Consider the following 25,816-nt stretch of genomic DNA (forward strand, 5'->3'; position numbering starts at 1 on the left):
CCTCAGCAGATGTGAGTTTCCTACTTTGTGGTAAGAGGCCAACTTCAGAATCAAACATGAAATATCATTTACAGTCCTTACACTAAGAGCCTTAGCAGCACTGTCAGGAAGTGAGGCTCAGGCAGGCAGACTGGTATAGCAACATGTCTCAGGAAGTGACAGTTTAAAGAGTTAACTCCTCCAGGTCTCAGGTTACCAACACATAGCTTTCCTTGTTTCCAAACACAAAGTGCAAAACCAACCTGATTCCAACACACACACACAGATTAAGGTTTTCCTTTGTGCCACAAAGAAAAAACTTAAGCACTTCTTTAACTCCACACTAATGATTGTCTCAAGCTTCCCAAGTATTTCCAAACCATGACTTCAGCCCTCAACAAATGGTTTTAAGAGTGATCAGCAATACTAAGAAATACAGAAAAAAAAGTGTCTTTATTAGCATTGTTACAGGCAATGCATACATAAGAACTGATCCTTAAAGTGTACAACCCCCCAGCCAAGTTTAAAGCAATAGAATCAGCAGATTGAGATCTATATTGTACACATGTGCAGTAACAGGATCTCTCTGAACCTTCCAACAGAACAGACTGAAATAACTTTACAAAAAAAAGTAAATAAAAATAACACCCATTTTAAAAAAGTACCAGCTCCTAACAAGCTGGCAGAGCATCAAAAATATCAGACAGGGGAGTTGTCCAATCATACAGAGTTCCTGTAAGGTTTGAGTATTGCGTCTTTCACACCCTGCATGTGCCAGGCATTGAGTTTAAAGCTTAGTAAAAAATACACACCTAAGAGATAAGGTGAAGTTCAGGTTTTAGATTTCAATTTTGTCAGTTGTTACTAAAATTTTTTCAAATGCATCATCAGTATACTTAACATCATCGCTCAATGGCAGCGGTGCAAATAATGAACTTTCTCCCTTTGTTAAGAGTTCTGAAATTGAGTCAGAGTTAGCAACATCCCTCTCTGGAATCTGTAGCTGACATAATCTTACACCAATTCCAAAAAAGCACCCTTAAAAACTTTTAGCTTGTTTCTAAGTGGGTAAATATTAAAACTAGTTAGCAAAATTAAACACCAGAATCTTCAGAAGTTATTTTTGTGCATAGTTAAATGCTGCAAGATGATTTCACATTTAATAAAGCAGACTTTAAAGAAGCAATTTGCAAGAAAAGATGTTACCTTACAATATCAACCAGTTCAGGGGAAATGTAGGGGGATTTTTTTCCCCCAGCCTCTTGCAATTGCTTTTCATCTATGCTGGATTTTAGTGCAAGTAATTAAATTGTTTGATATCCAGCATGGCTCCTCTTTCTGCCAATCAGGTAAGCAATCAAGACAATTAGAACAAGACCAGCAAGGGCTGCACCAACTATTATAGGGATCAGCATGTTATTTTCATCCAGTTGACATTCTTCCACTGAAGAGAGAGAAAAAGATCCATGTTAGGTACTAGTGCACCAACAGATGGCTACATCCAGAACTTCAGCATTCTGCTCTCAGCATGTCAATAAAACTGGCTCAGCTAGCTTGTCAACAATGAAAAGGAAGCCAGGTCCACTAACTATGATCATTCAGGATGAAGTCTTTCTAGCACCAGCTGTATACACAATATGGAGATTATACTGATTGTATCCTCCTCAAGAGCTGTTAGTTACACACAAATTTAGCCATCATAAATATCCACATGACCCTTCCCACAGTTATTTTGCTTTCATCATAGTCACAAGGGACAGGTTTGCCCCTTTCACACAACTGTCTGCACACAGTTTGGAGGGAAAGGTAGCACCCTTCCTTAACTCTTCTCTGGACCATCAGGAACAAGTCCAAGTTGTTTCACAGCTTTTTACATACTTCTCCCACTAGCCTCAACTTGGACATCTTAATCAGCCCCCACATCATCTGTGGTGGGGCACGCAGAGGCTAAGCATAGCACCCACAAGCTGACATTTGACTACAGAATGTTGTATTTATATCTAAGTATACTTCACAAATCTTGGATTTGACAGGGGCTGCCAAATGCAAATCTCTTACCTGGCCCAAATTTGTCTCCATCAATCTTGAAAATCTGGACCTGAACATTAAATACATTGAGAAGGGCTTGGTCCGAGACCTGCAGATTCTCCTCAGAACTGCACTTGTAGGAGTTCCCTACTGAAGCTCTCAGCTCACTCATACTGTTGTTTGATGCTTCAAATTTTGGATCTGTGTAAGAGAAACTCTTATTAATCTCTTATTAAGAGAAAATTAATTATATAAATCTGAAGAGCAGGAGCTATAAGTCAATAGAGCCATAATTTGATACACTCATCCCCAACATTTCTTACACATTATTTAATGCAGACTACCCTTAATATTTAAAGTAATCACAGTAGATTTTTTAGAAGTCCTTACTTTTTGCTTCAGAAGGCAGGGTTGTGCTTACACTCACACCTTGCAGAAAGAATTTTTCAGCACTTGCATTCTTTAAAAAAAAACCCAAAAAACAACAAATCAGTAGTTGTCATTTAGGATGATGATGTACAACATAAGCTGTTCATGTTCAGGTTCCAATCTGCATACATTTTGAGAAAGGTTTTTAAAATGTAGAACCACAAATGGGATTAGCATCCAGAGGAGGTGTTTAGTTGGACTTTAGGAGAGAAAAGCTACAGAAAGTATGCACCTTAAGGAAGATTATTTTGTGAGAGGGCAAAGAGCCAGAGAAAGGAGGCCCTGACACCCTCAAACTGTTGACTTGACTTCCACACTGCAGGCATAGTCCCACACCCATTGCTTAAGCAACCTACTTGCACTGAACTTGGTACCCCACAGAGCTGTAGAGTCATTTAATAGCAACAGCTCAACGTGATCAGCAAAAAAAGGAGCATGAAGTTCTGACAAACAGTGGATTCAGTCCTCAAAGGTATGCAGCTCCAATACAACACCCAGGGCAGGGCTGTGGGAAACAGGATTCCTAACCATCATAGGAGACCAGAAGACAAGCACACTTGGCCTTTGGGCTGTACACAGAATATTAATGAGAACTTAAATCCAGCTCCAGGCTTAATATTAGATTAGATGCCCACTTGTCACAGGCTGCTCCCAGTTTAAGCAAGAACCCTCAAGAGTAAGCAACATAATCTTCAAGGAAGTTCCCACTGCAAACAAAATACTTTTCTCTGTACACATATGTACACGTGCATAGAGACACAAACACATTCTTTTCACAAAGTGGTAACCTAGCATAAAATCCACCAAATCCTAGTATTAAAACCAAAGGAACTCATTACTCTCTTTGTAGCTGTCTTTTTTCCTCTTGCCCTTGCCCCACTTAGTTTTCCCACATGGATAGTGCTGCAGATCCTACACACTTGGTGCAGAGATTCTTACCAAGGCAAACAGGAAGATAACTCTCGTTTTCTCAAAAGTCAGGTTCAACAAGGCAGATGTATTGTCACATCTCCCAGAAGAAGTTGTATTATGTGGTATGAAATTCAGCAAATCCAAACCCATCTGTGAGAGAAGAGGAGCAATTATGACACTTGAAGAGACTGAGCACATCACCTTCCACTCAGCTGAGGTGTGGCTGGCTTGTGTTTCGTGCCTACAGTGTTGTGTTTGCCCTGTGTTCCAGACACCAGGGCAGACCTGTGCAGGCAGCACCTGAGTTACCAGGCTGACACATAACTAAGGGCACATCTAACAAAGCTTTCTGCAGCCCTGACTGGCTGCAGGCAAGAACCCAACTGCTTTCTCCACACAAACTGCTTTGGTCCTTGTGGCATAAGAAAAAAAATATCAAGAACCACCACACCACACAGAGGGCAAGATGCTATAAAATACTGCTTTGACATAAGGTAGAAGCAATTAAGGGGACCACCTGTCAGCAAATCATCTTGCACGTCATTTTGTCCATGGTTCATGATTTTATACTGTCTTGCATCTGCAGAAGGCTGTGGGTTAAATGCCACTTGCCAAACAATTAAATAGAAACTCTTTCAGTAGCTCTTAGCTGATCCTCACGTGACCAGAAAACCTACTTGCCACCTCCTCACTGGTCATTACACTAGAAATCCGCTGTTCCACCAGAAGCAGAACACCAGAATCAGGGAATTCCACACAATTAAGGTGGCTAAAACATAGTTACCATCACAACAAGCCACTATACAGCCACACACCAGCTATAAGTGATCATGATTTTACCTTTCAGTCATCAACATCATAAATAAATGCAGTAGCACTGTTTCCTGTTGGGGGCATTCAACAGTCCTTTTAGGACTCTGGGTTTGTCCATAGGGCTGGCAAGCCAGGCTCTACACCAACAGTGGAGGGAAAGAATTTGTGCCAGGGCTGGTTCTTATATATACCTTGTATTTTTTCTCTCTTTTTTTAAATTCTATTAAAATCAGATGTTATGTAGCTTTTAAGCATCAAAGTCAAACCCAAATGTCTTCAGTGCTGGCTGGAGGGTAATTGAGTCAGAAGCCTGTCCAGTTTTACAGTAGTAATTTTCCCTTCCACTAGTCATTCATTCTTTCTATACCTCAGGCCAAATTTCTTTATTTAACAGTTTAAAAATCTTGTTTTGATTGCAACTTTGATAACAGGATTCCCCTAGTCATATCTTGTTAATTTTTACTACTTCTCTTAAATGACCATATATACACTTCCTGGATTCAACAGACCAGTTTAATGCTGCTTTTAGTGAATGGAATAATTCTTAAGAACCACTTTCAGTACAAGTGTTTGGAATGTCACTAGTCCAGACCAGGTTAAGCAATTCAAATAGAGGACAATGATGGATGAACACAAACACCTGGGCTTCTAAAAGAAGAAGGTTAGCTTATAATAATTTACCAACTCTTCCCCAAAGAAGAAATCTGAAGGTTTTGAAGAAACAAAAATCAAAATGTACCTTTTCATCTTTTTTTGGATAGGTGATATTAAGCTGTAAGCCCATGTAGGCCAGTACACAGGTTCCATTTGGACCAGTCACATTGTATTTACCAACTGTAGGATTTGGGGGTGATGATGTTGGTGTTGGGCCAGCTGTTGGAACCTGGCCAGTAGTCTGTTTAGGAGTTGTAGGCGCCATAGTAGTAGTAGAGACCATATCTTCAGCACATTCTGTCTCTGCAGAGAAAGGAAAACAGTCATTACCAAACAAAATGAAGCTGTGGATGATCTACCTTTTTAATCCTTGAGGGAAAGGATGACACAATTTCAAGTAGCTTTTTTTCTAATAAAAGATAATAAAAGCTCAGAAACACAACAGTAAAGCATTACCTAAAGTCTTGTTGCAAAGTCTGGCAAGGCATGAGAAAATCACACCTCTGCTGATTATTTACTGAAATTCATGGGGACCACATCCACTTTCATTCACATCCATTCATTCCACTTTGCCATCAGGTCAGGGTAAATCTGACAGACCCAGCATTCCTGCTGTTCTGCTGTTCCAGTGTTCCTGCTGTCTGTTCGCAGCCAGGCTGGGATCCCTATCCCACACTCTGGGCACTTGTGTGGGAAAAGCAGAGGAACAGTTCTCCTGCTCACTGTTCAAAGTGGTCTCCCAGATGTATTCTCCTTCCCCTCACTCTCATTATTCTGGCAATAACCAGAGTAGCCTTAATATATTGCTCTGGCTCTTCTGTCCTTAGGGGGGGATTCTAAGACTGCTTCTGATGCCAAGTTTTCTGCCGTATCCCTCTCACATGCATCCTCCCTTCAGTCCTGCACGAGGAGCCACCCTCCACAGGGTTAACAAGGCTGTGAAGGTGTGCAAGTTCACTTTCTCTTTTCATCCAGTCCAGCAGCAACTTCCAAGGGAACAGTGACTCTGATTTATTTGCCAGAGTACTTGGAAACATGTGGCAGCAAGATCTTAACTTGATCTGGGAGCCAAGAAGGTTCCTGCATTGAACATCTAAGCCAAAACCAAAGGTCATAACAAAGACATTACTAAAGTAGAGACTTCCATGTTCCAAGCCAAGGTCATCTCCACCTCCCAGGGATAACAACTTGCAACTTTTTAAGGACAACAGCAACTGCAGCAACAATCAACTCTCACTCAAAGGGTCTACTTCTAAAATTTAATGCATACGTACTTCACAGATAGAAGACAACTAATAAATAGCCTTGAACAGTTTAAGTAGCTTAATTTTTGATTATGGCTCAGAGAGAAGAACTCTAATCACACCATCTGAAGTCACACACACTCCAACATAGCATGCTTTCCTATTTCTACTCCACTCCTGGAAAGTCCAAGAGCAGAATGAAGGTGGATGAAGGAGGAGTGATCCTGTATTTTATAGGCTGATACTGGTCTGATCCCAAAATAATTTCCTAACAAACCAAAAAGCATCTTTCTGGGCACTTCAAAGGAGAACTACCCTCTATCTGCAAGACCTCAACACACAGAGGCTTTTCTTTAACTTGGCACAGATGGAAACAACAAAATCACATTGAGTGGAAGTTTAGCCTAGTTGGAATTTTAATACATTATTTCTACTGAACTGATTTAGAGCAGTTTCTAGTAGCTCTTCAGGACAGATCAAAAGATGAGACAAAAATCCTTATGTCTTTTATTGACAGTTACAGGAAAGCAGCTGGCAAAACTACCAACACAGAGGAAAAGGAAGTGTCCTTTCAGAGCTGCAGATAACCACTACCATCCCCTCAGTCACTAACTTCTAGTACACTGACAGAGTCACAATTTCTAGTTATGCAGATGCACTGAATATTGATCCTTCTTCCCTTCAGTGAGCCTTGTACCAATCACTGGCAGAAATATCCTTTCATTAAAGATTTGCAGAGAAAAGAAAAACATTAAGGAAAAATTCCAGATCTGAAGTTTATCAATAACTAGCTGCCTAAGGGACAGGGGAAGGCACAAGCCTACAAGAATGGAACCAGAGGATTATATAAAAGAAGATCTTAATATCTTAAAAAGAAAAGTATTACACAGTAGGGAGATTTCACTGAAGTTTTGTAGAAGCAAAAATCAGCTTTTCCCAGTATCATATCTTATGTTTGAGCCTGCTGATAAATGATCACTTATCATACTTAACTGCTAAAACAATCAGATCAAAGTTCCATAATTTAAAAAAAAAATAGTTCTGAAGACTGCAGTAATAGAAATCAGGGTTTGGTGTGGGTTTTTTTAAGCATAAATGTAGGTACACATCTTTACTGCAAACTAGTTCACTAAATGGAAAAATTTGATCAAGGGAATGATACATACAAATCTGAGCCAGTCATGTGAAGCAGCCATAAAAGAAGTCAATGCCACTATTATCATGCATCAGGCAAGGTATTTTTCACAGAAATGAGACAAGGTGGAGATACTCCAGTAGAAGGTACTTGTTCATTGTAACCATTCCATGCTAGCACTGGCTACCCTAATTTTTTAATATTTGTTTCAACTTAGCAAGTGTGTAAATGGGATTAACAGCTGAAGGAAAGTTCTACATCCCAGGGAAAATGAAGACTCTAAAAGTAAGGCAAACACTTATGACTCCTTAAGATAGTATGGGGAATCAGTTTATACAGCTCTTTTGTGTTTGAAGACTGCTGCCACAAAAGCAAAGGATATGAACACACCATGAAGTAATTGGCCTATAATAATTTGAAGTAAAATTCCACACTACTTTTCAATACAAACAATCAGGATAAAAACCTGACTTAGTGGTTGTCCCTGAAAGAGAGAAACCTGACTTTTACAGCTGACATAAAACCTCCTGTAGGAAGATGTACGTTTCTGCTCTCTACAGACCAATTCTCTACTGTCTGCCATTATTTCACTAATTTTCCCCAGAGCACAGAGTAACCAGTTCAAATTACTCTGGTAGAGGCCATAATGCTTGGAAGTTACCAGATACTTCTTAAAGTAGGATTTTGGCCATGTGCTCACTCAACCTACTGCAGCATGTGCTTAACACCCATACTCATGAAGAGCCCAGTACAATACCCATGGGAACCCAGGGCACTGCACTATCCCCTAGCCACAGATTCTGACATCCTACAGAGAAAACCTGAGGCAAGTCCATTCATTTCAAAAGATGCTGTTGTCAGAGTTTTAGATCCAGTACTCACCTTAAATATGATTAGTCAGGACTTAAAAGAAAGAACCTATTAGTTGTAAAATTAGCTCATCAAGGTAATTTTCTGTTATGAGATACTTACTGTTCACACTGAAAGTGCCATTTGTGAGATAGGCTTCCAAAGTGACATTGCTAAAAGTAACATTGGCATTCTTCATATTGATGTGCTTGGAGTTGATGCATCTGTATTTTGTGCCCATGTGTGCCTGAATGATACTTTTCTTTGATACAGTCTTCACACCTCCTGTAAAAAAATACATTGCATTAGTATGTACCGGTATTCAAAGAAAGGACTTAGTATTATATCCGGGAAGGGTTTTACAGTAACATCAGTAAGTTTTTATTTTACCTGTAGTTGAATTTGGGAAAAAAGTTGCATCTGACAGATTGTAGTGGAAAACTAACTCTTCAACTTGGTACTTGTCTGCAGATTCTGAGAAATTCAGGCTTAACGAATGTCCTGCTCCAAAATCCAATACCAAAATTGGATGAGATGCATTATCTTTACCACATGAGCTCTGTGAGTCTACTGAAGCATTTTGCGGAAGAAAAAAGTGTACAAACTGTGGGGTAGAAAATAAAACACACGTAAGCTTTTCCTCACAGCTTTTTAAATATCCTGTAAAACTGCTACAAACATACAGCAGACATTAACATATAAGATGTCTACTTATATGTGACAGTGTTCACAGGGGTCCGAGGATGAGGGAAGAGACGAGGATCTGACTCCATGTTTCAGAAGGCTTGTTTTATTATTTTATGATATATATTATATTAAAACTATACTAAAAGAATAGAAGAAAAGATTTCATCAGAAGGCTAGCTAAGAATAGAGAAAGAAAGAAATGATAACAAAGGCTTGTGGCTCGGACTCTCTGTCCGAGCCAGCTGACTGTGATTAGTCATTAATTAGAAACAACTGCATGAGACTAATCACAAATCCACTTGTTGCATTTCACAGCAGCAGATAATCATTGTTTACATTTTGTTCCTGAAGCCTCTCAGTTTCTCAGGAGGAAAAGTCCTAAAGAAAAGATTTTTCATAAAAGATGTCTGTGACACTTATGTACCAGTATACAGCAAGCAGCATGCTACTGGCATTCAAGTTTGAGAAACCTGCTCTCTGAAATTGGGAGGACTGAACAGTACATACTCACAGCACCTCTTAGACTTTTCTTCCTTCTAAACCAGCAATATGAATTTGCAGGTACTTCTGTACTACAAGAATCAAATCTGGCAAACTCTGGACATATGAAAAATGGGAGAATTTAAGCTCTGCTTCTTGTAGTACAACTGAGCAACAACAAAAGTGAATGGTACATCCTATGTAGCTTGGCTGTAATACTTTGAGTTTATTACACATTGTGAAGAAATGTGATAACTGAAGACCAATACAACATTTATTGCGAAGCTCTGAGCTTACTGCTTACAATAAGAAACAGACTAAAGTATGTTATGAAAGAAGTCAGCTCTGAACAATATACCAAACACATATACCAGTATCAGCAGGATTTCAGACCATCAGCACCACTGAAAACATGGATTGTACAGTATAAGGCTCAGTTCAAATCACACACAGCAAGTGCACCACTGGTAAAGTAGTAGGATTTTTTTTAACCTTGTATTACACTGATGGCTAGGAAAAAAAAATCAACAACACAAAACTGCAATAAGACTATAAATAATCCCTAATTCCTATTCAGTGGTGAAGATACAAAAAAATCCCAAAACTTATTTGTTAAGGTAAATTCTTAATTTTCCATTAACAAAGTTTTGCTGTTAATATGGAACAATTTGTAAGCATTGCACTAGTCTGTAGATACACTGAAATCTACAGATTTGCTATGTAAGAAGGTCACAGATTTCCAGAGTTTAAAAAGTTTAAAAGCTATGTTTCAGTTCAGATTTAATCCACATGAGTGTGACCAAGTTACTAAAAGAGAACTCCTAGTGGTTTTGCCTTTACAGTTCCAGTGAAAGCCATTTTATTTATCAACAGGACAGGTGTGGAATTTCAGTCACAAAAGTAATTGCACATGTTTTGTTTGTGATTGTTTCAGGCAGCCTCAACCTTGCCGTTTAATTAGAAGAAGCATTGGTAATAAAGAAAAGCTGATGCAACATGACTGAAGAGTAAAAATCTTTGTGGAAGCAGTTTTTCATGCAAAGATACTCAGAGAAAGCTTAAATACTGCACACATGCAAAGATACCACATATTTTATAAATACTAAAAAGACTAATAAATAACAAGCACTCAGATACTCACTGCCCTTACCTCTTTTTGCACACTGGTTTGGTATTCCACTGAGAAGGCTACTGTCAAATCAGCAATTATGCAGACCTTACCACTTGAATCTTTCACTTCAAATGAAGAGGAAGCCTGTAAAAAGCCTGATAAAAAGTGGTTAACCTGGTGTCACATAAATTGCATTTTTTATCCCAAAGAGACAAATATGTACAGCTGTACATTTTAGGAGTAAAACTTAAGCATGAGTTTGGAAGCTTAGGCATTAACAGTCTCTAGATTAGCTTCAACATCACTAACAAACAGAGGACAAATTAAACACCTCATTTATAAAACTGCAAAGCCACCCAAATCAAAACTGTTGACATTCTGGTTCCTAAGAGATAAGAAAGACATGCAATAAACATCAGTCACAGTGTTCAAGGCAGCTTCAGCGTTCTCTGCACACAGCAACCATTTTACCATCTTCAGCCAGACCTGGCTTAGCTTATTTGATCCTGCATGCCTCCAACACTCTGCCTTCCCCCCACAGCACAGCATGCAGCCTTCACTCCTGCTGTACCAGGACACTCAGCTGCACATGCACTGAATGCAGCATTTAGAACGCCTGGATGGACTGCAGATGTTTTGAAGGCACTGCCAAAAATATCATGATAGAGCATGCTACCATTGCCAGGAGAACTTCTCTTTACCATCCTCACACTCTCCACACTTTAGAGAAGGAGGAGAAGGCCAAGACCTTGACACACAGTGAGGTTATGTTTTCCTGACTGGTTTAAGCTAAACTCAGGCTGAGCTGCTGAGAAAAGCAGAGAAAAGCCTTTCTGCCCCTTGCTCCATTCCAGCCTCTCTATGCTCAGAGCACGCCGAGTACACCTGCCCCAAGTACTGACTTAACAAGAACACACGGCAAGGGGAGCACGCAGCCATCGCTCCTGATGGCAGCAGGGACTGGCACCAGTGGGACCAGCGCCCACTGCCAACAAGGCTTCACACAGGGGACACACTGGAGCAGGCTGGAAACAGCTGGAAAGCTGGTTATCTCCTACTTCATTTGTGGCAAGGGATACCTGACAGTGCTCTTGCTCCTGACCAGTTCTTGATTTTAGAATCTTTTATTTTTCAGATTCTCAATTTGTCACCACCACCCCCCCAAGTGAACCTCACTGCAAAAAGTGTGAACCATCTTCATGCTAGCACTTTATCAGCTGGCATTTGTAACAACTTCAGTCTTGCAGAAAACCTGATAAAAAACAGCTGCAAGACATAAGCCATTATCACAAGCAAATAAGCTTTAAGGAGTCAAACATGCTAATCCATTCAACTGCTGATAATAGCAAAAAGATCCAGATGAGAGATTATCCATTAGCTAGCTTCCCTCCCTGAGAAGTTTTCAAAAACAAATCTTACAACTTTTCACTGCAAAACTATGGTGTGTACAATTGTACAAAGACAATTATTAGGAAAAATTGGACTTCTGTCAGCTGGACTTCAGCAGAAGGCACATCAGTTGCAGGAACACATTGGAAACTATTTCTCTGGCACTCAGCAAGCATTTTCCCTTGTCATCTTCCCCTTAGCAACATCACATCCTCTCCCAGCACCAAGGAGGACAAAGCTGAAACTGGAATTCATTCAACTTTATCTTTTTTTTTTTTTTGAGAGTCCAGATTTGAAATCAGAGAGAGACTGAAGAAAGAAAATGCTTAAGAAGAGACAGCATAGAAAATTTATTTTAAACGAAACCTGTCCTACCTTTGCCTTTATGTCCAGCATAAAATGTTCATTAAGGACCAGATATACCCAAAGAAATGTTATTTACTGCAATTCAGATCAGTATCAGAAACATGTTCATCCACATGGAAGTTTCAATTTGCATTTACATCTGGAACTTGTTTACATTTCATGCAAGCACTACTTTTCTCCAAAGCAAGCTGCTTACACCTTCCTGAAGGTTTCTAGCACAGCACAGAAAAGAGTTGAGGCAGGCAATAAGAATCCATTGCTCCTTGAACTAACACTATGACTGAAAAATGTGCTAGAATGAAAACCTTCAGTGTGCATTCAGACTCCCTTGTCTGATAGCTATTAAAATCTTGGCAATTTTAGAGCTAAAAATAATGAAGTAACTGAGTAAAAGAATGAAAGAAAAATCATTTTCAAAAGACATGCAAGGGAAAGAAAAGACTGAAAAACAAGAAAAATGTTGCTGGCCTAAATGAAAACATGACAGACCTGTCCATTACAAATGATTTAGAGAACAACAGACAATGCAGAGGTACCAGAAAATATCAAATGGAAGACAAATTCTGGTAATGAAGAGCTGATAAATCACCCTCAGCAAGTTTAAGTAATAAAGAATAAGGGGCATGAATAAACATTAAACAGTAACACCTGCATAACTACTAGATTTTTGTAAGGTTAAAGTCATATCATTACATGAATCCTGATTTCATTAGTGTAGAACAAATGCTATAAAACCCCAGTCCTCCTTAAGAACTATTCAGCAGCTGCTGGATTTGCAGTTTCAGTGATGAGACAGACACATCCAGCATGAGACACTGAGTGTCCTTGATGGAGTGGCAAGAGCTGTTTCACTGCAAGTAAGGCAACACTCTCAGGGATGGTGATCAGACAGAACTGAGCTGCAGCATCATCTGCTCCCAAGGTCCTGAAGGAATGCAGATGAAACCAAGTGAAATGTATGGGACATAGGAGCAAGGAAAAATTGAATAAAAAAGCCACTGAAGAACAAATCAAGACACTGAAGGAAAGAAGGTCCCGCCTACTGTCTGCTCCAGCCAGTTTAAGGCACAGGAACAGCTCGCAGGAAAGCAGCTGTTGCGTTTTGTACAGGCAGTTTCAGTGTCAAGTAGTGATTAATGCATGAATCATCAGCAGCCTACAAACACTACAAGCCTACAGTCAAAATGTCAAGACTACAGAAAAGCAAACTGATGTTGAATCAATCCATCCTGGGAATATTTCTAATAAAGCTACATAATGTATTGCTTAATTCTATCAGGGCATATCTGATATTGTTTGTATTGTTTGTACATCTCATAACAATATCATTCTTTGTAGTTAAACACAAAAACTGATACAACCTCCAGATTCTTAACTTTAGGCTTCAAATGTTCCTCTTAATAAACTGCAGAGCCCTCTATAACAACTATCTGTGGTACAGCAAGTGCAGTACTTCAGATTTAAATTAAGCAGTCCAAGACCTTTCAATAGCAAAAAGTAAGTTTTGTTAGGTTCATTATCATTTGGCTGGAAGCACTACATTATGGATATCTAGTAAAGGAATTACCAAAAATGTACAAAGAAATTTCACTTGGTTCAGATGCTTCCTTTGTATTCCAGTAAATTCCAACAAAAGACTGCTTATAATACTTATTCTAGCAGCATATTTTCAACTGAAAATCCTAAGACAATCTCTCCCTTCATATCTCATTTCTGCAATGAAGAAATAGTCATGTGCAAGAAAACACTTAAGGTAACTGTTAAAGCAACAACTAGAGATCTTGCTTGAATAAAATCCAGCATCCTTCTTTATCTAACATACCTACCTCAAGAAAACCCAAAGTATATTAACAGTCTGAGATAAAATAACTAAGTCAAACAAAACAAATACTTCCTTGATTGTCTAACAATTTATCTTAAAGAAATCCACCTCATAAAGTTGTTTGTTTTAAGCTGAACACTACAAAGCTAACAAAACAATCTAGCACATGCTTTCAGGTTTCAGCTTCTTTATAACTGAAATCCTGTTAGTCAAACACAGCTACCCATGATTTACTCTCCCATATAATGGAAACTTACTAAGGGAGAGAGACAAATGGTTGTTGTGTGCTAGAAAACCAAGCATATTTAATGGGAACTGTGTACACCATCTGCTTGCAAAGAGGACATCAGTTACTACAGTTAATGATTTACTTTGCCTCCAATTTTTATTAGAAACATGAAACACTGACAATAAGGAAAAACCAAAAGCTACTTCTGCATAATCTGGGGTTTATCACTATAGTCATGTTTCCTGCATAAGTAAAAACTTCTTTAGCATTGTTCTTCCTCTTGGGAAAAAGGGCAGCAAGCCATCCAAATCCACCTGGCCACACATCCTGGATCATCAGTACTTTAAGCCGTACAGATACCTGGTGGATGGGACTGCCTGCAGTGTTCAAGAGGAAAACCATGGCCTATAGTGCTCAGGAGGAAAACCATGGCTGCAGCACAGCACAGCTGCCAGCTCCTGGGATGTGCTGTGATGGGGTTCAGAGTATCCCACAGCCTGGTCATACCCATGGACTCTCCTCAGCTCCAGCCCACCCTGGAAACACTGCACAGCAGCACTCTGGGGTAAGGGATATCAGCCCTGAATAATCATCCAGTACCTGAGCTACAGCACTGATGTGTTGCCTTGCACCTTTGCCCAGGCGTTCTGATGACAAACACAGTGAACACTGCTATCTCTGGGGCATTCATCCAAGGAGATAAGAAATGCTGGTCATTATGTAAAGAAGGTTTATTTTCTATTGTACATGTTAACCAAACTGCCCAGTAATTTACTTATTCTGGTGGTTCAGAATGATCCTGTCATCTCTCACTCTTAATTTTGTGAACAGTGGTAATTTCAGTCACCACTTTTAACTCCTAAATCTATGCCAGAGAATAGAATGGAAAAATCCCCAAGGAGTTACACTCTCCTACAATGCTCTGTCTTCCAATGTATGCACCACTCCCAGAGGGACACCAGGTCCAAGTCCTTTATCAGAAGACCAAGTCAAGATCACTTCCTTAGGATTCAGAACCTATACCACCTTGGGATGATACAGAAAGACAGGAACAACTGAAAGCAGGAAAATCCCGTGACAGGCTTGACATACAAAACACTTTGCAAGAGGCAAGATGGTCTCCATGAAATGATGAGTTATACTTACCTTTCACCAACAGACACATGAGACTGAATGCTGGCTGCCTGGAAAGCTGGAAAAGACAAGGCTGGACTCACTTGAATACCCACACAGTGGTGGGGAAAGGGAGAACAGAGCTTAATTTAGAGATAAGAGAAACTGCTGCACTTGAGCAGGTGCAGCACCTGATTACATCAAGTTCCTGATCCTGCCCAGAATATGCATCCTTGCCAACCAAGAGACAAATTCATGTCATCTCAGATTATGGTTTTGATATTCTTGACTTCAATTAAGGCAGCAAACATTTTGTTTTTCCATTTCAGTTTGCAGATGAATAACTCCAGTCTTTATAAACCAAATTATACAAGTACAAAAGCATTAGAAAGGAAAGGCATTCTAACAGCCATACACTTGCCATTTGACCAGAGAATTGCACAACTGCGTCAAGTTTAGTCACATGAAACTTCTTTATGGCTTCCTATCTAAAGGAAGAAAGTCTTGGGATAGCTCTACAGCAAGTGATTGCATGAGTGCACTGGGAGAGCTGAACTCCCCTGGCCAGACCCTTTTCAGCATTCACACAAGTCCATTTTGCACTGGCTCTGGTTAGTGCTGCTGTATCACACCACACAACTAACACACATTCTTCAAGGCAGCTGCCAGCCCCAAACAATGTTTTGAAGAAAGGAGCACTGTGTGACAATTTAAAGAGAAAGCTTCCCCAGAGGAGAAGATATTGGAAAGAAACTAACTGCCTGAGTAAAACCACTCTCCTAGTCCTACAGAGTAGATCTTAACCCTGTCAAAGAAAGTAAGAATACAGGTGTTCCCATATCATACAGAGTGAATTCTTTTTAAGAAAACAGATGCCATCAGAAGTTTAATACAAGAAAACCAAACGTATTAACTGTGAACTACTGTACTCAAGGCTGAACACTGGAGAAGGAACAAGTACCCACTGCACAGAGCTGAAGCACATTTAAACTCTGTACTCATAATGCCAGGGTGATCTGTAACTGGAGAGACACTCACATTTGAAATTAAGAGTAGAAAAAGTAGTACTGATAGTCAGTGGTGCTGTCAAGGAACAGAGGAGGTTAAGAAACTGTTATACTGAAACTGAAAGGGACACCAGGCCATCTTGAAGTCAGATGCCCAAAAACTGTGGAATCCTGATTTACTAAAACATAAGGTACATTTAAAAGTATGCACAATAGAATCAAGATAATGCAAGGGATTGTTCAAATGGCTGTTGTAATTCCCACCACTTACATGCCCTAAAGTGTCTTCTGCCAAGCTTAAGAGAACACATAACAAGAAATCCATTTCAGCACCAAGCTTTCTCAAGGAATTTCCAAACAATCACAGCTGACTTGAGAGCAAAGACAAACTGTGGAAGCTGAAACAAGCAAAAGCAAGGTGTGCCTTTTGCTAGAAATAAACTTTTATCTTTGAGACCTACAAAGGCTTATCAAAGATAACAGCAGTTAATGTTGCAACAGAGTATCAATCTTTGAGTCAGGTTCCTCTGTACTTAGAGGCAATTCTTCACTCTGTCATCTGCCAAGTAACCTATCACATGATGACTGGCACACTAATTCAGATCCTTAGAGACTCTGCCACACACTTCAAGCAGCTGTCAAGCAAACACTATGTCAAGGGCAGCACTTGGTAAAACAATATTTCCAAAGTTGCTCAACATTAAAGCAGTTAGATTTTGTGAAAACCAAGTTACCCTGGTCTCAGTTGCAAACAACCAATAATGCCAAACCAAAAAAAACCAATTCTGCACCAGATTTCTCACTGGCTGGAATCTATTATCAAGTTTCTCAACTATCTCTACATGGGTAGTAAGGTTTGAAATTCCTCTTTGGACTAGAGTTGCACAATAGAAACGTGGATTATACGTCAGTGACTCTGAAATGTCATCACACTATTTTGAAAAATTAATTTTCCCTTCTGCAATTCTCAAACACTTCATTACTTATTCACTACACATGTCTGATTCTGACCCTAAGTCTAGAGGAAAGTGTTCTCTGATGTGTCTGTGTTTCAGTAATGAAACAATGTACGGGTGCTCTAGATCCCAGAGAGCACGAGCAGCTCTGTTGGCTTTGGCACACAACCCAACTGACTCATCGTGCTCAACAACAGACAAGCACCATCTTACTCAGTATTTCAAAAAGCAGCAGCTAAGTTTAGAGGAGGTACTTCCATTTCTCATAGCCCCCTTTCCCTGCATGTACCATATGCTACCTAAATGTTTTCTTAATTTCATATGTATATTTGATGGTAGTGAGGAAATTAATTACAAAATGCTCAATGCTGACATATGAAATGTTCAGCTTAGTGCTTGCTGCTCAATCTAAAGAGAAAACTGAAACACTAAGTGAGGTATGGTGAGGTATTCAGGTGGGAAAAAAAATTCTGCTGTCCTGAAGTCAAGGCATCACCAAACAAGTTTTCACATCTGCCCCACCCATACTAATCTTTCAGTCTCCTGTGATCATGACCTTATCCTAACCAGTGTTAACTCAGATGATTAAAAGGCTGCAAATGAGCTAAAATATCTGAAGCCTTCAGCTCACATATTATCTTTATCTCTTCTTCTTCTCCCCTCACCCACAATCCAAACCCCACACTCTAGCAAGAAAGGGGTCTCTATCTGCACTGCAAGATCTTCCCCCAAGATTGTAGTATAAAGCTATGCAGAAACACCCAGCTACTAAGCTACTAGACACTGGTACAACATCCTGAACATCAGTAAATAAAATAAAATAAAAAATCAAAAATAAATAAATCTGTGGTAAAATAAACTATTCTGTTACCTCAGTTGCAGAAACCTAACACATCTCACATGCCAGAAAGCGACAAAGATGGTGCACCAAATGATGTTTGTAACTACCAATTAAGCAGAGGAAGACTACTGCAATGGCCAAAAGTATTAACTGTGGTACCACATAAAAATCACAGAAGCTTATTTGAAAGCAAACTATAACACAATTCTTCATTTAAGCCATAACTATATCAAACAAACTATTCAAGTAACTCCCACTATGACACCAGTTCAACACCACTTCAGCTGGCAGCCCTAAAAAGCAGGAGCACTGTAAATCACTGTGCTTGCTGCAACGGCTCACGAGGGCTGGATATCTGAACTGCTCTCTGCCCTTTGTGAGCGGCACCTTTTGGGCTCAGTGAAACTGAAGTCCAGTCAATGGTGATAACGATATTTACTACCAAAGAGACGTTAAATGAGTCACAAGGACTGTCCTAGCTCAAAAATGATGGCAGATAGGCATTCTCAACTGCTACTCTATTTGGGAAATATTCTGGCTAGCTGCTGAACAAGTTTCCTTTGCTGCCAAAGCCACAGCTCAGAAACCTGCTAGCGTTGTGTGATCTGGCTTTCAAGACAAGAAACCAAATGCAAGGTAGTTATCAGTAAACAAGCAAGACACACTTCCTCGTTAAACAGCCTCGCTAACCTAACAAACCTTCTCATCAAGGCACTGAAATCTCTCCATTCCAGACGCGTTTCATATTTTACTCAAAATAGGGCAGGAAGAAAGCCATTAAGCAACGGAGCACTACGTATCCTATAGAAAAGCGCTGCTTCCTAGCAATGACATCAGTAGCCCCCGCGTCTCCATGCCTCGTGCTCCAGGCGCGTTTCCAGGTTCTTCCCAGAGCGCAGTCCCTGCACCCAGCGCAGGTGCTCAGAGCGGCGTTCCCGGGCTCTAACGCGGCTCAGCGCGGCCGCCGCCGCCTCCCGTCCCTCATCGCCCTCGGACCCCGGGCGGCCCTCGGAAGCTCCCGGGCGCCACAAGGAGCGCGGGGGATGGCCCCCCAAGAGCCCTGAGCCCCCGCGGCTCAGTCAGCACCCGGGCAGGCCGACAGCAGGCGGGAGCGGACGGGCAGGCGGGTCTCCGGTTACAGGTGCCGCGTCCAGCGCCGCCGGCCCCAGAGCCACCTCAGGCCGCTGCGACCCGCCCCCACCACCCCGCCGATCGCACAGGCCGCCCGCGTCGTCCCCCTTACCGAGCAGGGCGGCCGCCGCCAGCAGCCCCCGGGCCATATCGGGGTGCAGGGACGGGGCGCGGCGGGAGCGGGCTCGGACCGAGGGCGGGCACGGGGCGGCGGCGGCGGCTCCGCGCTCGGGGCGCTCTGGCGACGGCCCCGGCCGGTCATGTGACCGCTGACGTCACAGAGGCGGGGCGTCCGTCACGTGACCCGGCCGGGGCACGGCAGCGGCGGTGAGGGAGGGGAGGATCTCGCGAGAGCCGGGCCGGGTGAGGGGAGCGGGCTCTGGGCTGCGTGCCACTGCAGCTAAAGGCAGTCTGAGGTGAGTACAGTCGTCTCGCACAGGATTAATTCAGTCCCAGCTGTGTAAAAATATTGGAAGTTGATGGTCTGTTTTCACCGAAGTGTTCTATCTATATATAACCAGGTATACATATGGGTCACATGTGTTCCAAGACAAAACAGGGACTGTTAATGACGTGTGTTTGCATGGGTAAAAATTGCAATTTCACCTAGCTTCAGATGTCTCATGGTTGTTAAGGAATCCCTTTTATTTTGTTTTTTTGGGTTTTTTTGAGAAAACCAGAAAAGAAGGTGGAAGTTAGCTTGTAAACATTCTCAGACGTAATGGAAATGGACAGCCCAGGTCGTTTGATCACTTTGTAATCCAATGCTCTCTTTTATCCACACTGCTAGGGGTATGCTTACTTCATCTGAAACCCCAGAAGATGGATCTCACTCCTGCAATCCTGTTTCTAGTCCGACTGGAACGTGTGCCATTAGCAGTGTCCTCTGCTTTCTCACAACGCCTGCTGTAGAGTCCCTCTCCTCACTACAGGCTGCTCCAGATTCATCATCTCTGAGGCAGAATGATTCCTGCTCCCAAGCTGCCTTCGTACTTTTTTACATTGAACCCATTTGAAATGCAATTTAGGTACTTCCAGCTGCTAAAGTCAAGTTCAGCTGCTGTGAACTTGTCCTTTCCTTGCTGTCTGTCTGAGTTCGCTCACAGTTCCTGTTTCCCCAAAACATCCTGGACAAGTTTACCAGGACGGCATGCAGATCTGCCTTTCATTTTCAATGCTATTGCTATAAACATGAATTTCTTTTTTAATGCTGCATTTTTACCTGTGCATTTTTAGACACAGTAATGCATTATTTTAGTTAAGTTTGTTTTTCCCTGCAGCACTTCTAGCAATCTTTATTCTTTCCATGCATTGCCAAAAGCAGAAGTTAGTTTGAAAAAGGACATAATGAGCAGCTCTAGTCAAGTGTTTGAATGACTCATCTGCAGAGGGGTCGAGGGTAATGGAGGTGGGACATGGGTTGTTCTCATTTTGGATCACTGTTTTTGGAACCTGCACTGGCAGTGGAGGAAAGCCTGCAGAATACGAAGTCTGCCACAAGACAAATGGGAAGGGAGGCCCAAGGTCAGGTTTAAATTTGGTGTGCAGTATTCTGCCTCCTGCTGGAAAATCAGTAGGCATCTGTAAAGGGAAAAATTACAGATGCTTGGATTGCTCACAAAAAAAAAAAAGTTGCATAAAGCAACAATAATGTGGTAAAATTTGGTAAATAAGGAACATAAGGTTATCAGCAGAGAATGATGTTGACCTTCATGATGTGGATCATTAACTCACTGGGCCTTTATTAATGGGGCAGAGACAGCACCACATCAATTTCCACCTCCTTTCAGTACAAGTACTACCAGGGTGTTTGTTAGACAAATGCATCAAGTCTTGCACAGCCGTGCTGGCCATCAGCCCCAGTGCTTGGTAACTTGTTGGCTGACATCAATCAAACACAATAGCAGGGTAAGACATAAACAAACAAAGTTAAAGCTTCTGTAAAAGCTGCTATATACACAGCCTGGAGGTCCAGATTCGTGCTGTCACTGAGGGAAAGGAAACATAGTCCATACCCAGCCACTACACATTTCATCTGACAGAGCTGCTGGCCATGCAGCATGCTCACAGGCCCAGATAGGAACCATGATGCACGCCCTGGCCTTTCTTCAGAGCTGTGGATGCAGATTGGGCTGCTCATGGGAAACACCCAGCAGAGTTAGGAGCCATTACTACAGTAAAAACTGTCCTGTGAGGTCAAGGCAGACTACAGACAAATGAGACAGAGTACAGGCTAGGAGATTTTACAAGGAAAGAATTTCCACAAAATGTGACTCTGTTTTCCTATAGCCTTTTGCTGAATATGACCTGACTTCACACAGTTACCTACTTTCTGAAGAGACTTGCTAGGAATGGCTAACCAAGTTCATGGTACAGAGGCCACTCTCCTGAACTTACCTGCCAAAGATAATAAACCTACAAACAAAATGGAACCATTTAGGTTGGAAAAGACCTCAAACATCACTGAGTTCAACTGGCAACACAGCACTGCCTAGCCTACCACTAAACTATGTCCCTAAGCACCACATCTAGAGGCCTTTTAAATACCTGCAGGGATCGTGGCTTCATCACTTCCCTGGACAGCCTGATACAGTGATTGATAACCCTTTCAGTAAAGAAAGTTTTCCTAATATCCCGTCTAAACCTCCCCTGGCACAGCTTGAGGTCTTTTCCTCTCATCATGTCACTTGTTACCTGGGAAAAGAGAGCAATGCCCCCACCTGGCTACAGCCTCCTTCCAGGCAGTTGAAGACAGCAGTAATGCTCCCTTTCTGGAACCTTCTTTTTTCCAGCCTTAACAACTCCAGCTCCCTGAGCTGTTCCTCATAGGAGTTGTGTTCTAGACCCTTCCCCAGCTCTGTTGCCCTTCTCTGGACACTCTCCAGCCCCTCAGTGTCTTTCTTGTAGTAGAGAGTAGTGAGTGGCCCAGAACTGAGCACAGGATTTTTGGTGTGGCCTCAGCAGTGCTGAGTACAGGGGGACAATCCCTGCCCTGCTCCTGCTGGGATCACTATTGCTGATACAGCCCAGGATGCCATTGGCCTTCTTGGTTATCTGGGCACTGCTGGCTCATGTTCAGCCACTGCCAAACCAGCACACCCAGGTCCTTTTCCACTGGGCAGCTTCCCAGGCACTCAGCCCCCTGCCTGGAGCAGTGTATAGGTAGATCTGCATAACAAATTGAGACACTGAAGTTACCTGAAAGGTAATTTTTTTTCAAAGATGTATAGCACAAAGAAAGGATGAAAAATGCTGCAGCAGATCAAGAGTTAAATGCTAAACCCAGGTTCAGCTAAAGGAATCCAGGGAAAGCTAAAATACAGAACTAAGGAAAAAAGGCCCAAGGAGAGGGCAGAAAGGAGGCTGTTGGCTGGAGAGCTAAGAAGAGCTGGAACTGCCAGGCTTGGGAAGCACCTGTAAGTCAGCCCCCAGCCGACGTTCTCACAATCACTTTCCCTCAGGAAATGTTGGGCTAGATAACAGCATGTCACATTTAGGAAAATTGCTTTTTAAATGTATATGTTTGGATAAGTTAGAGCCCCCAGCTGTATCCAGGCTCCTGCTGTTATTTTTGTGATTCCATAGAAGCTGCTCTACAATTTGTTCTAAGGACACTGAATTGCCAAGATCAAGATTTCCCTAACATACCTGAACATTGATGGGCTATTGAGAACATCTGTTACTTTGCTGCTGCCCAACATCTTCAGCACTGGGTGATCTTCCAGGAAGAAACGTTTAGCAACCTCTGCCCTGTGGGTACAGGTACACTCAAGCAATGTGACCCCAAAGAACCAACTGATTGAGGCAGTCAGACTGCTCAGCCAAATTCCATCACCAGCTACTGAAAAGCAATCAAATGCAGCTGTTTCACTATGAAGAAGTGATTTCCACGCTGACTCATAAAATAACTGCTTACCTGTTTGGTTTAGCACATAACATGTCCCATTAAGAAAAATTTGAGGAAATCAAATTAAAAATGAGGACCTGAGAAAAAGAGTCACAATTACCTGGCCTGTCAATCTCTCCCAAAGCTTTTGAACCTCTGAAGCCACTTGCAGACCAGTCTGGATAAGTCTTCAGGGATCATGACATTCTCTGTGGGTTCAGGGGGTAAGGGGATGGGTAGAGATGAGCAGCTGGATGAGGGACAAAACCCCCACTGCCACAAGCAGAAAGGCAGCACCAAGGAGAACCCCTCTGAGTACTGCTGCTTGAGGTCATTTGTAGGGGATGATACAGTTGGGTACCAAGGGCATACAGCACAGAAAGACAGGCTTCATAATTTCCACTGCTGTGGAACGATTCATTTTTAATTGCTAGACCAGAATAATGTGGCCAAAGAGCCCTTAGTCTGTGACAATTAAGAAAAACTGCATATCTCAGCACTTTTAATTAACATTGCTTCTTGAGGCAGAACCACTTCAGTCATCTTCAGGATAACACCACTGCTTTAAGCTATTGTTTAAAACTACTGAACCAGAACATTTGGGTTCAGAAGGGGCAGGCAGGACATTCTCACTGCTTCCTAACAGCTACTGCACACTACTGCCAGCTTTCAGTGTGGTTTAAGCCTCTCTGGCCATTACCTTTCTGTGAGGCACATATTCCTTTTTGGTTTAGAAGTCTGGTAAGATGGATCTGACTGGTTTCCATATCCTTAAAAACTGAACTACAAAGTGAATGGTAGAACACTAAAAAGCCAACCTCAAAAATAAACTGAAGTGCCACATCCTCACAAAGGCTAAGAAATTAATACTTAATATGCATCAAAGATTTTATTTGCATTAACTGAAGATTCAAATATTAAAATAAGTCTACATTAAATTATAATATTAAATATGCTTTAAATACAATAAACTAAATGTGTTTAGTTTCCAAACACAAAGGGAACAAAAATACTTCAGAATGCAATACAATTAATAACACCAGAGGACAGAATAAGGACTTTTAATATATAGTTCCACAAGTTGTCACCTCATAGCACTGTTTACTTTAAGAAGTGGCCTTTTAATTGATGCACAAACCCCACATTACATAAACTTAGTAAGGTATCTCTCAAGAAAATATTGCTCAGGTAAATTCTCCTTTATGTAGTGATCAAAACTCCTTTGGTAGCTCTTTTTCAGAATTAAACATACCAGTAGACAAATCAGGAAAATAAACAGTCTTGCAAGTATTACCAGAAAAGGTGTGTCTTCCTTATGGTTATGGTTATCTAACAGATCTACAGCATCTTTCACTCTTTAATTCAAATCAACTTACATATGTACAATATGTAACAAAGTACGCACAAAGTCCTTAGTCTTTCAAGACAAAAAGCTATGCTTTCCCAATATTGAGATCATAAAAGTACTTTTTTAAAAAAAGGTTTTGTTTTCTTAAAGTGGAGCACGCTGTACAGTAGGTTCCCTGGATGTTATTTTCAAGGCAGAACTAAATGTTACGGCAATTACAGGAACAGTGAAATACACCTGCTGCCCTAAAATGAGGTAGGGCCTCCTTGACTCAAATCCAATCTTTGCCACCCAAGCCAGCAGAAGTAGTAATAATAGAACAATCCATATTTTAGCTAAAGTATCCAACAGCTCAGTACACACATGAATGCAGTTGTCCTCTTGGCACTTCAAGAATCTCACTTCAAAACCTGATTTATCCAAACCAGCCTGAAGTTTGAAATAACTTGGAAGAAAATTAACTGAACACGAGTTTAAAGGTTTTCATGGTGCAAAACTTCAGTGTATTTCAACAACACTGCTTGTACATACATGTTCATCAATGAAGGGTTTTTAAAAAGTTACCCAAGTTGTAACTGTAGCTAAAGAATGCAGCATTTAGGGACTTTGTGGATGCAGTTAGGAACACCTAAATGAAGAAACCAGACTTGCATCCATAACAGAAGTTTTTCTCACACAGGTGGTTTTACCTTTCCATCCAACTTCAATGACATTGTTAAAGAAAACGGTAAAACTAAATTTTGAAGAACCCAAGAGAACAAAAGATTAACTAAAGGGAGAAAAAAACCCCAGGGCATTTAAAATTAGTAAGAAGTCTTGACAAAGGTGATCAATTAACATGTCATTTTGCTTCTTTTCCACAGCAGTGCATGCAGCTGCTTGAATAATGTACATCAACCTGAAATCTGCTAAAAGGAAAGTCTGGAACAGCATATGTATTTGGTGTCCTAAAGATACATGTGGATGATTTTGGTTTTTATTTTTTAAGGTTTTTTAAAATTTTTTAAATAAAACTATTTCTTCTTCTTTATGCAACATAGTGGTACTGATTGGGGTTGTCTTTGTCTCTCTCCATATAGTCTCTGTCAATGAGAGATTCAATTCTCTTTTTCAAGTCTCCAGGCTACAAGAAAAGATGAGATTAGTATAACAGTTAGTAATACAAAGGCAAACATATATAAAAAAAATACTGCTAAAAGCTGCATAAGAAATGCATAAATGCATCATAGTATGTAATTGATGTAGTATGATACTCTGACTTATTTCTGTTCACTCAATAACTTCATCTTTGGGTTTAATTCTATGATATTTCACATTTCATGCTCTTATAGACAAGCTGAATAGAAACATATATTACATATATTAAGATAAATCTAGGATGGTTTGACAAACAAAAACATGAGTTAC

The 25,816-nt window shown here is 41.0% G+C and overlaps 2 protein-coding genes and 1 long non-coding RNA gene across 4 annotated transcripts in view; 1 reads left to right on the forward strand and 2 right to left on the reverse strand.

Moving 5' to 3' along the window:
• Positions 1 to 413: 413 nt before the first annotated feature.
• LAMP1 (lysosomal associated membrane protein 1) lies at positions 414 to 19,420 on the reverse strand. Its single transcript, XM_066545291.1, has 9 exons — positions 19,288 to 19,420; positions 10,361 to 10,476; positions 8,434 to 8,647; positions 8,167 to 8,328; positions 4,901 to 5,118; positions 3,376 to 3,498; positions 2,398 to 2,467; positions 2,038 to 2,208; positions 414 to 1,423 (listed from the first exon to the last, which is right to left on the reverse strand). Exons 1-9 carry the CDS (start codon positions 19,322 to 19,324, stop codon positions 1,284 to 1,286), a joined length of 1,251 nt encoding a protein of 416 aa, XP_066401388.1. The 5' UTR covers positions 19,325 to 19,420; the 3' UTR covers positions 414 to 1,283.
• Positions 19,421 to 19,486: 66 nt separating this feature from the next.
• Positions 19,487 to 25,448, forward strand: LOC136553631 (uncharacterized). Of its 2 annotated transcripts, XR_010783193.1 has the most exons (3): positions 19,487 to 19,591; positions 19,966 to 20,203; positions 25,273 to 25,448. It is a non-coding gene; the product is annotated as an uncharacterized lncRNA (long non-coding RNA). The 2 variants fall into 2 exon arrangements; XR_010783192.1 differs by lacking the exon at positions 25,273 to 25,448 and having other exon boundaries at positions 19,966 to 20,383.
• Positions 23,932 to 25,816, reverse strand: part of CUL4A (cullin 4A) — a 34,329-nt gene continuing 32,444 nt past the window's right edge. The window contains exon 20 of the mRNA XM_066545290.1: positions 23,932 to 25,532. Within this exon, the coding sequence (XP_066401387.1) occupies positions 25,437 to 25,532 (96 nt within the window). The 3' untranslated portion in view covers positions 23,932 to 25,436. The remainder of the gene's footprint in view (positions 25,533 to 25,816) is intronic.

The sequence above is a fragment of the Molothrus aeneus genome, chromosome 2 (assembly GCF_037042795.1).
Source record: "Molothrus aeneus isolate 106 chromosome 2, BPBGC_Maene_1.0, whole genome shotgun sequence".
NCBI lineage: Eukaryota > Metazoa > Chordata > Aves > Passeriformes > Icteridae > Molothrus > Molothrus aeneus.

What these genes read in the sequence shown, in the direction of transcription:
- LAMP1 (XM_066545291.1), bottom strand. Translation starts at nt 19,324, where the DNA reads ATGGCCCGGGGGCTGCTGGCGGCGGCCGCCCTGCTCG. An exon ending in TTTCCCAAATTCAACTACAG is followed by an intron (nt 8,329 to 8,433) that starts GTAAAATAAAAA and finishes ATTTTTTTACAG; the next exon opens with GAGGTGTGAAGACTGTATCA. An exon ending in TTATCTTCCTGTTTGCCTTG is followed by an intron (nt 2,468 to 3,375) that starts GTAAGAATCTCT and finishes TTTTTTTTAAAG; the next exon opens with AATGCAAGTGCTGAAAAATT.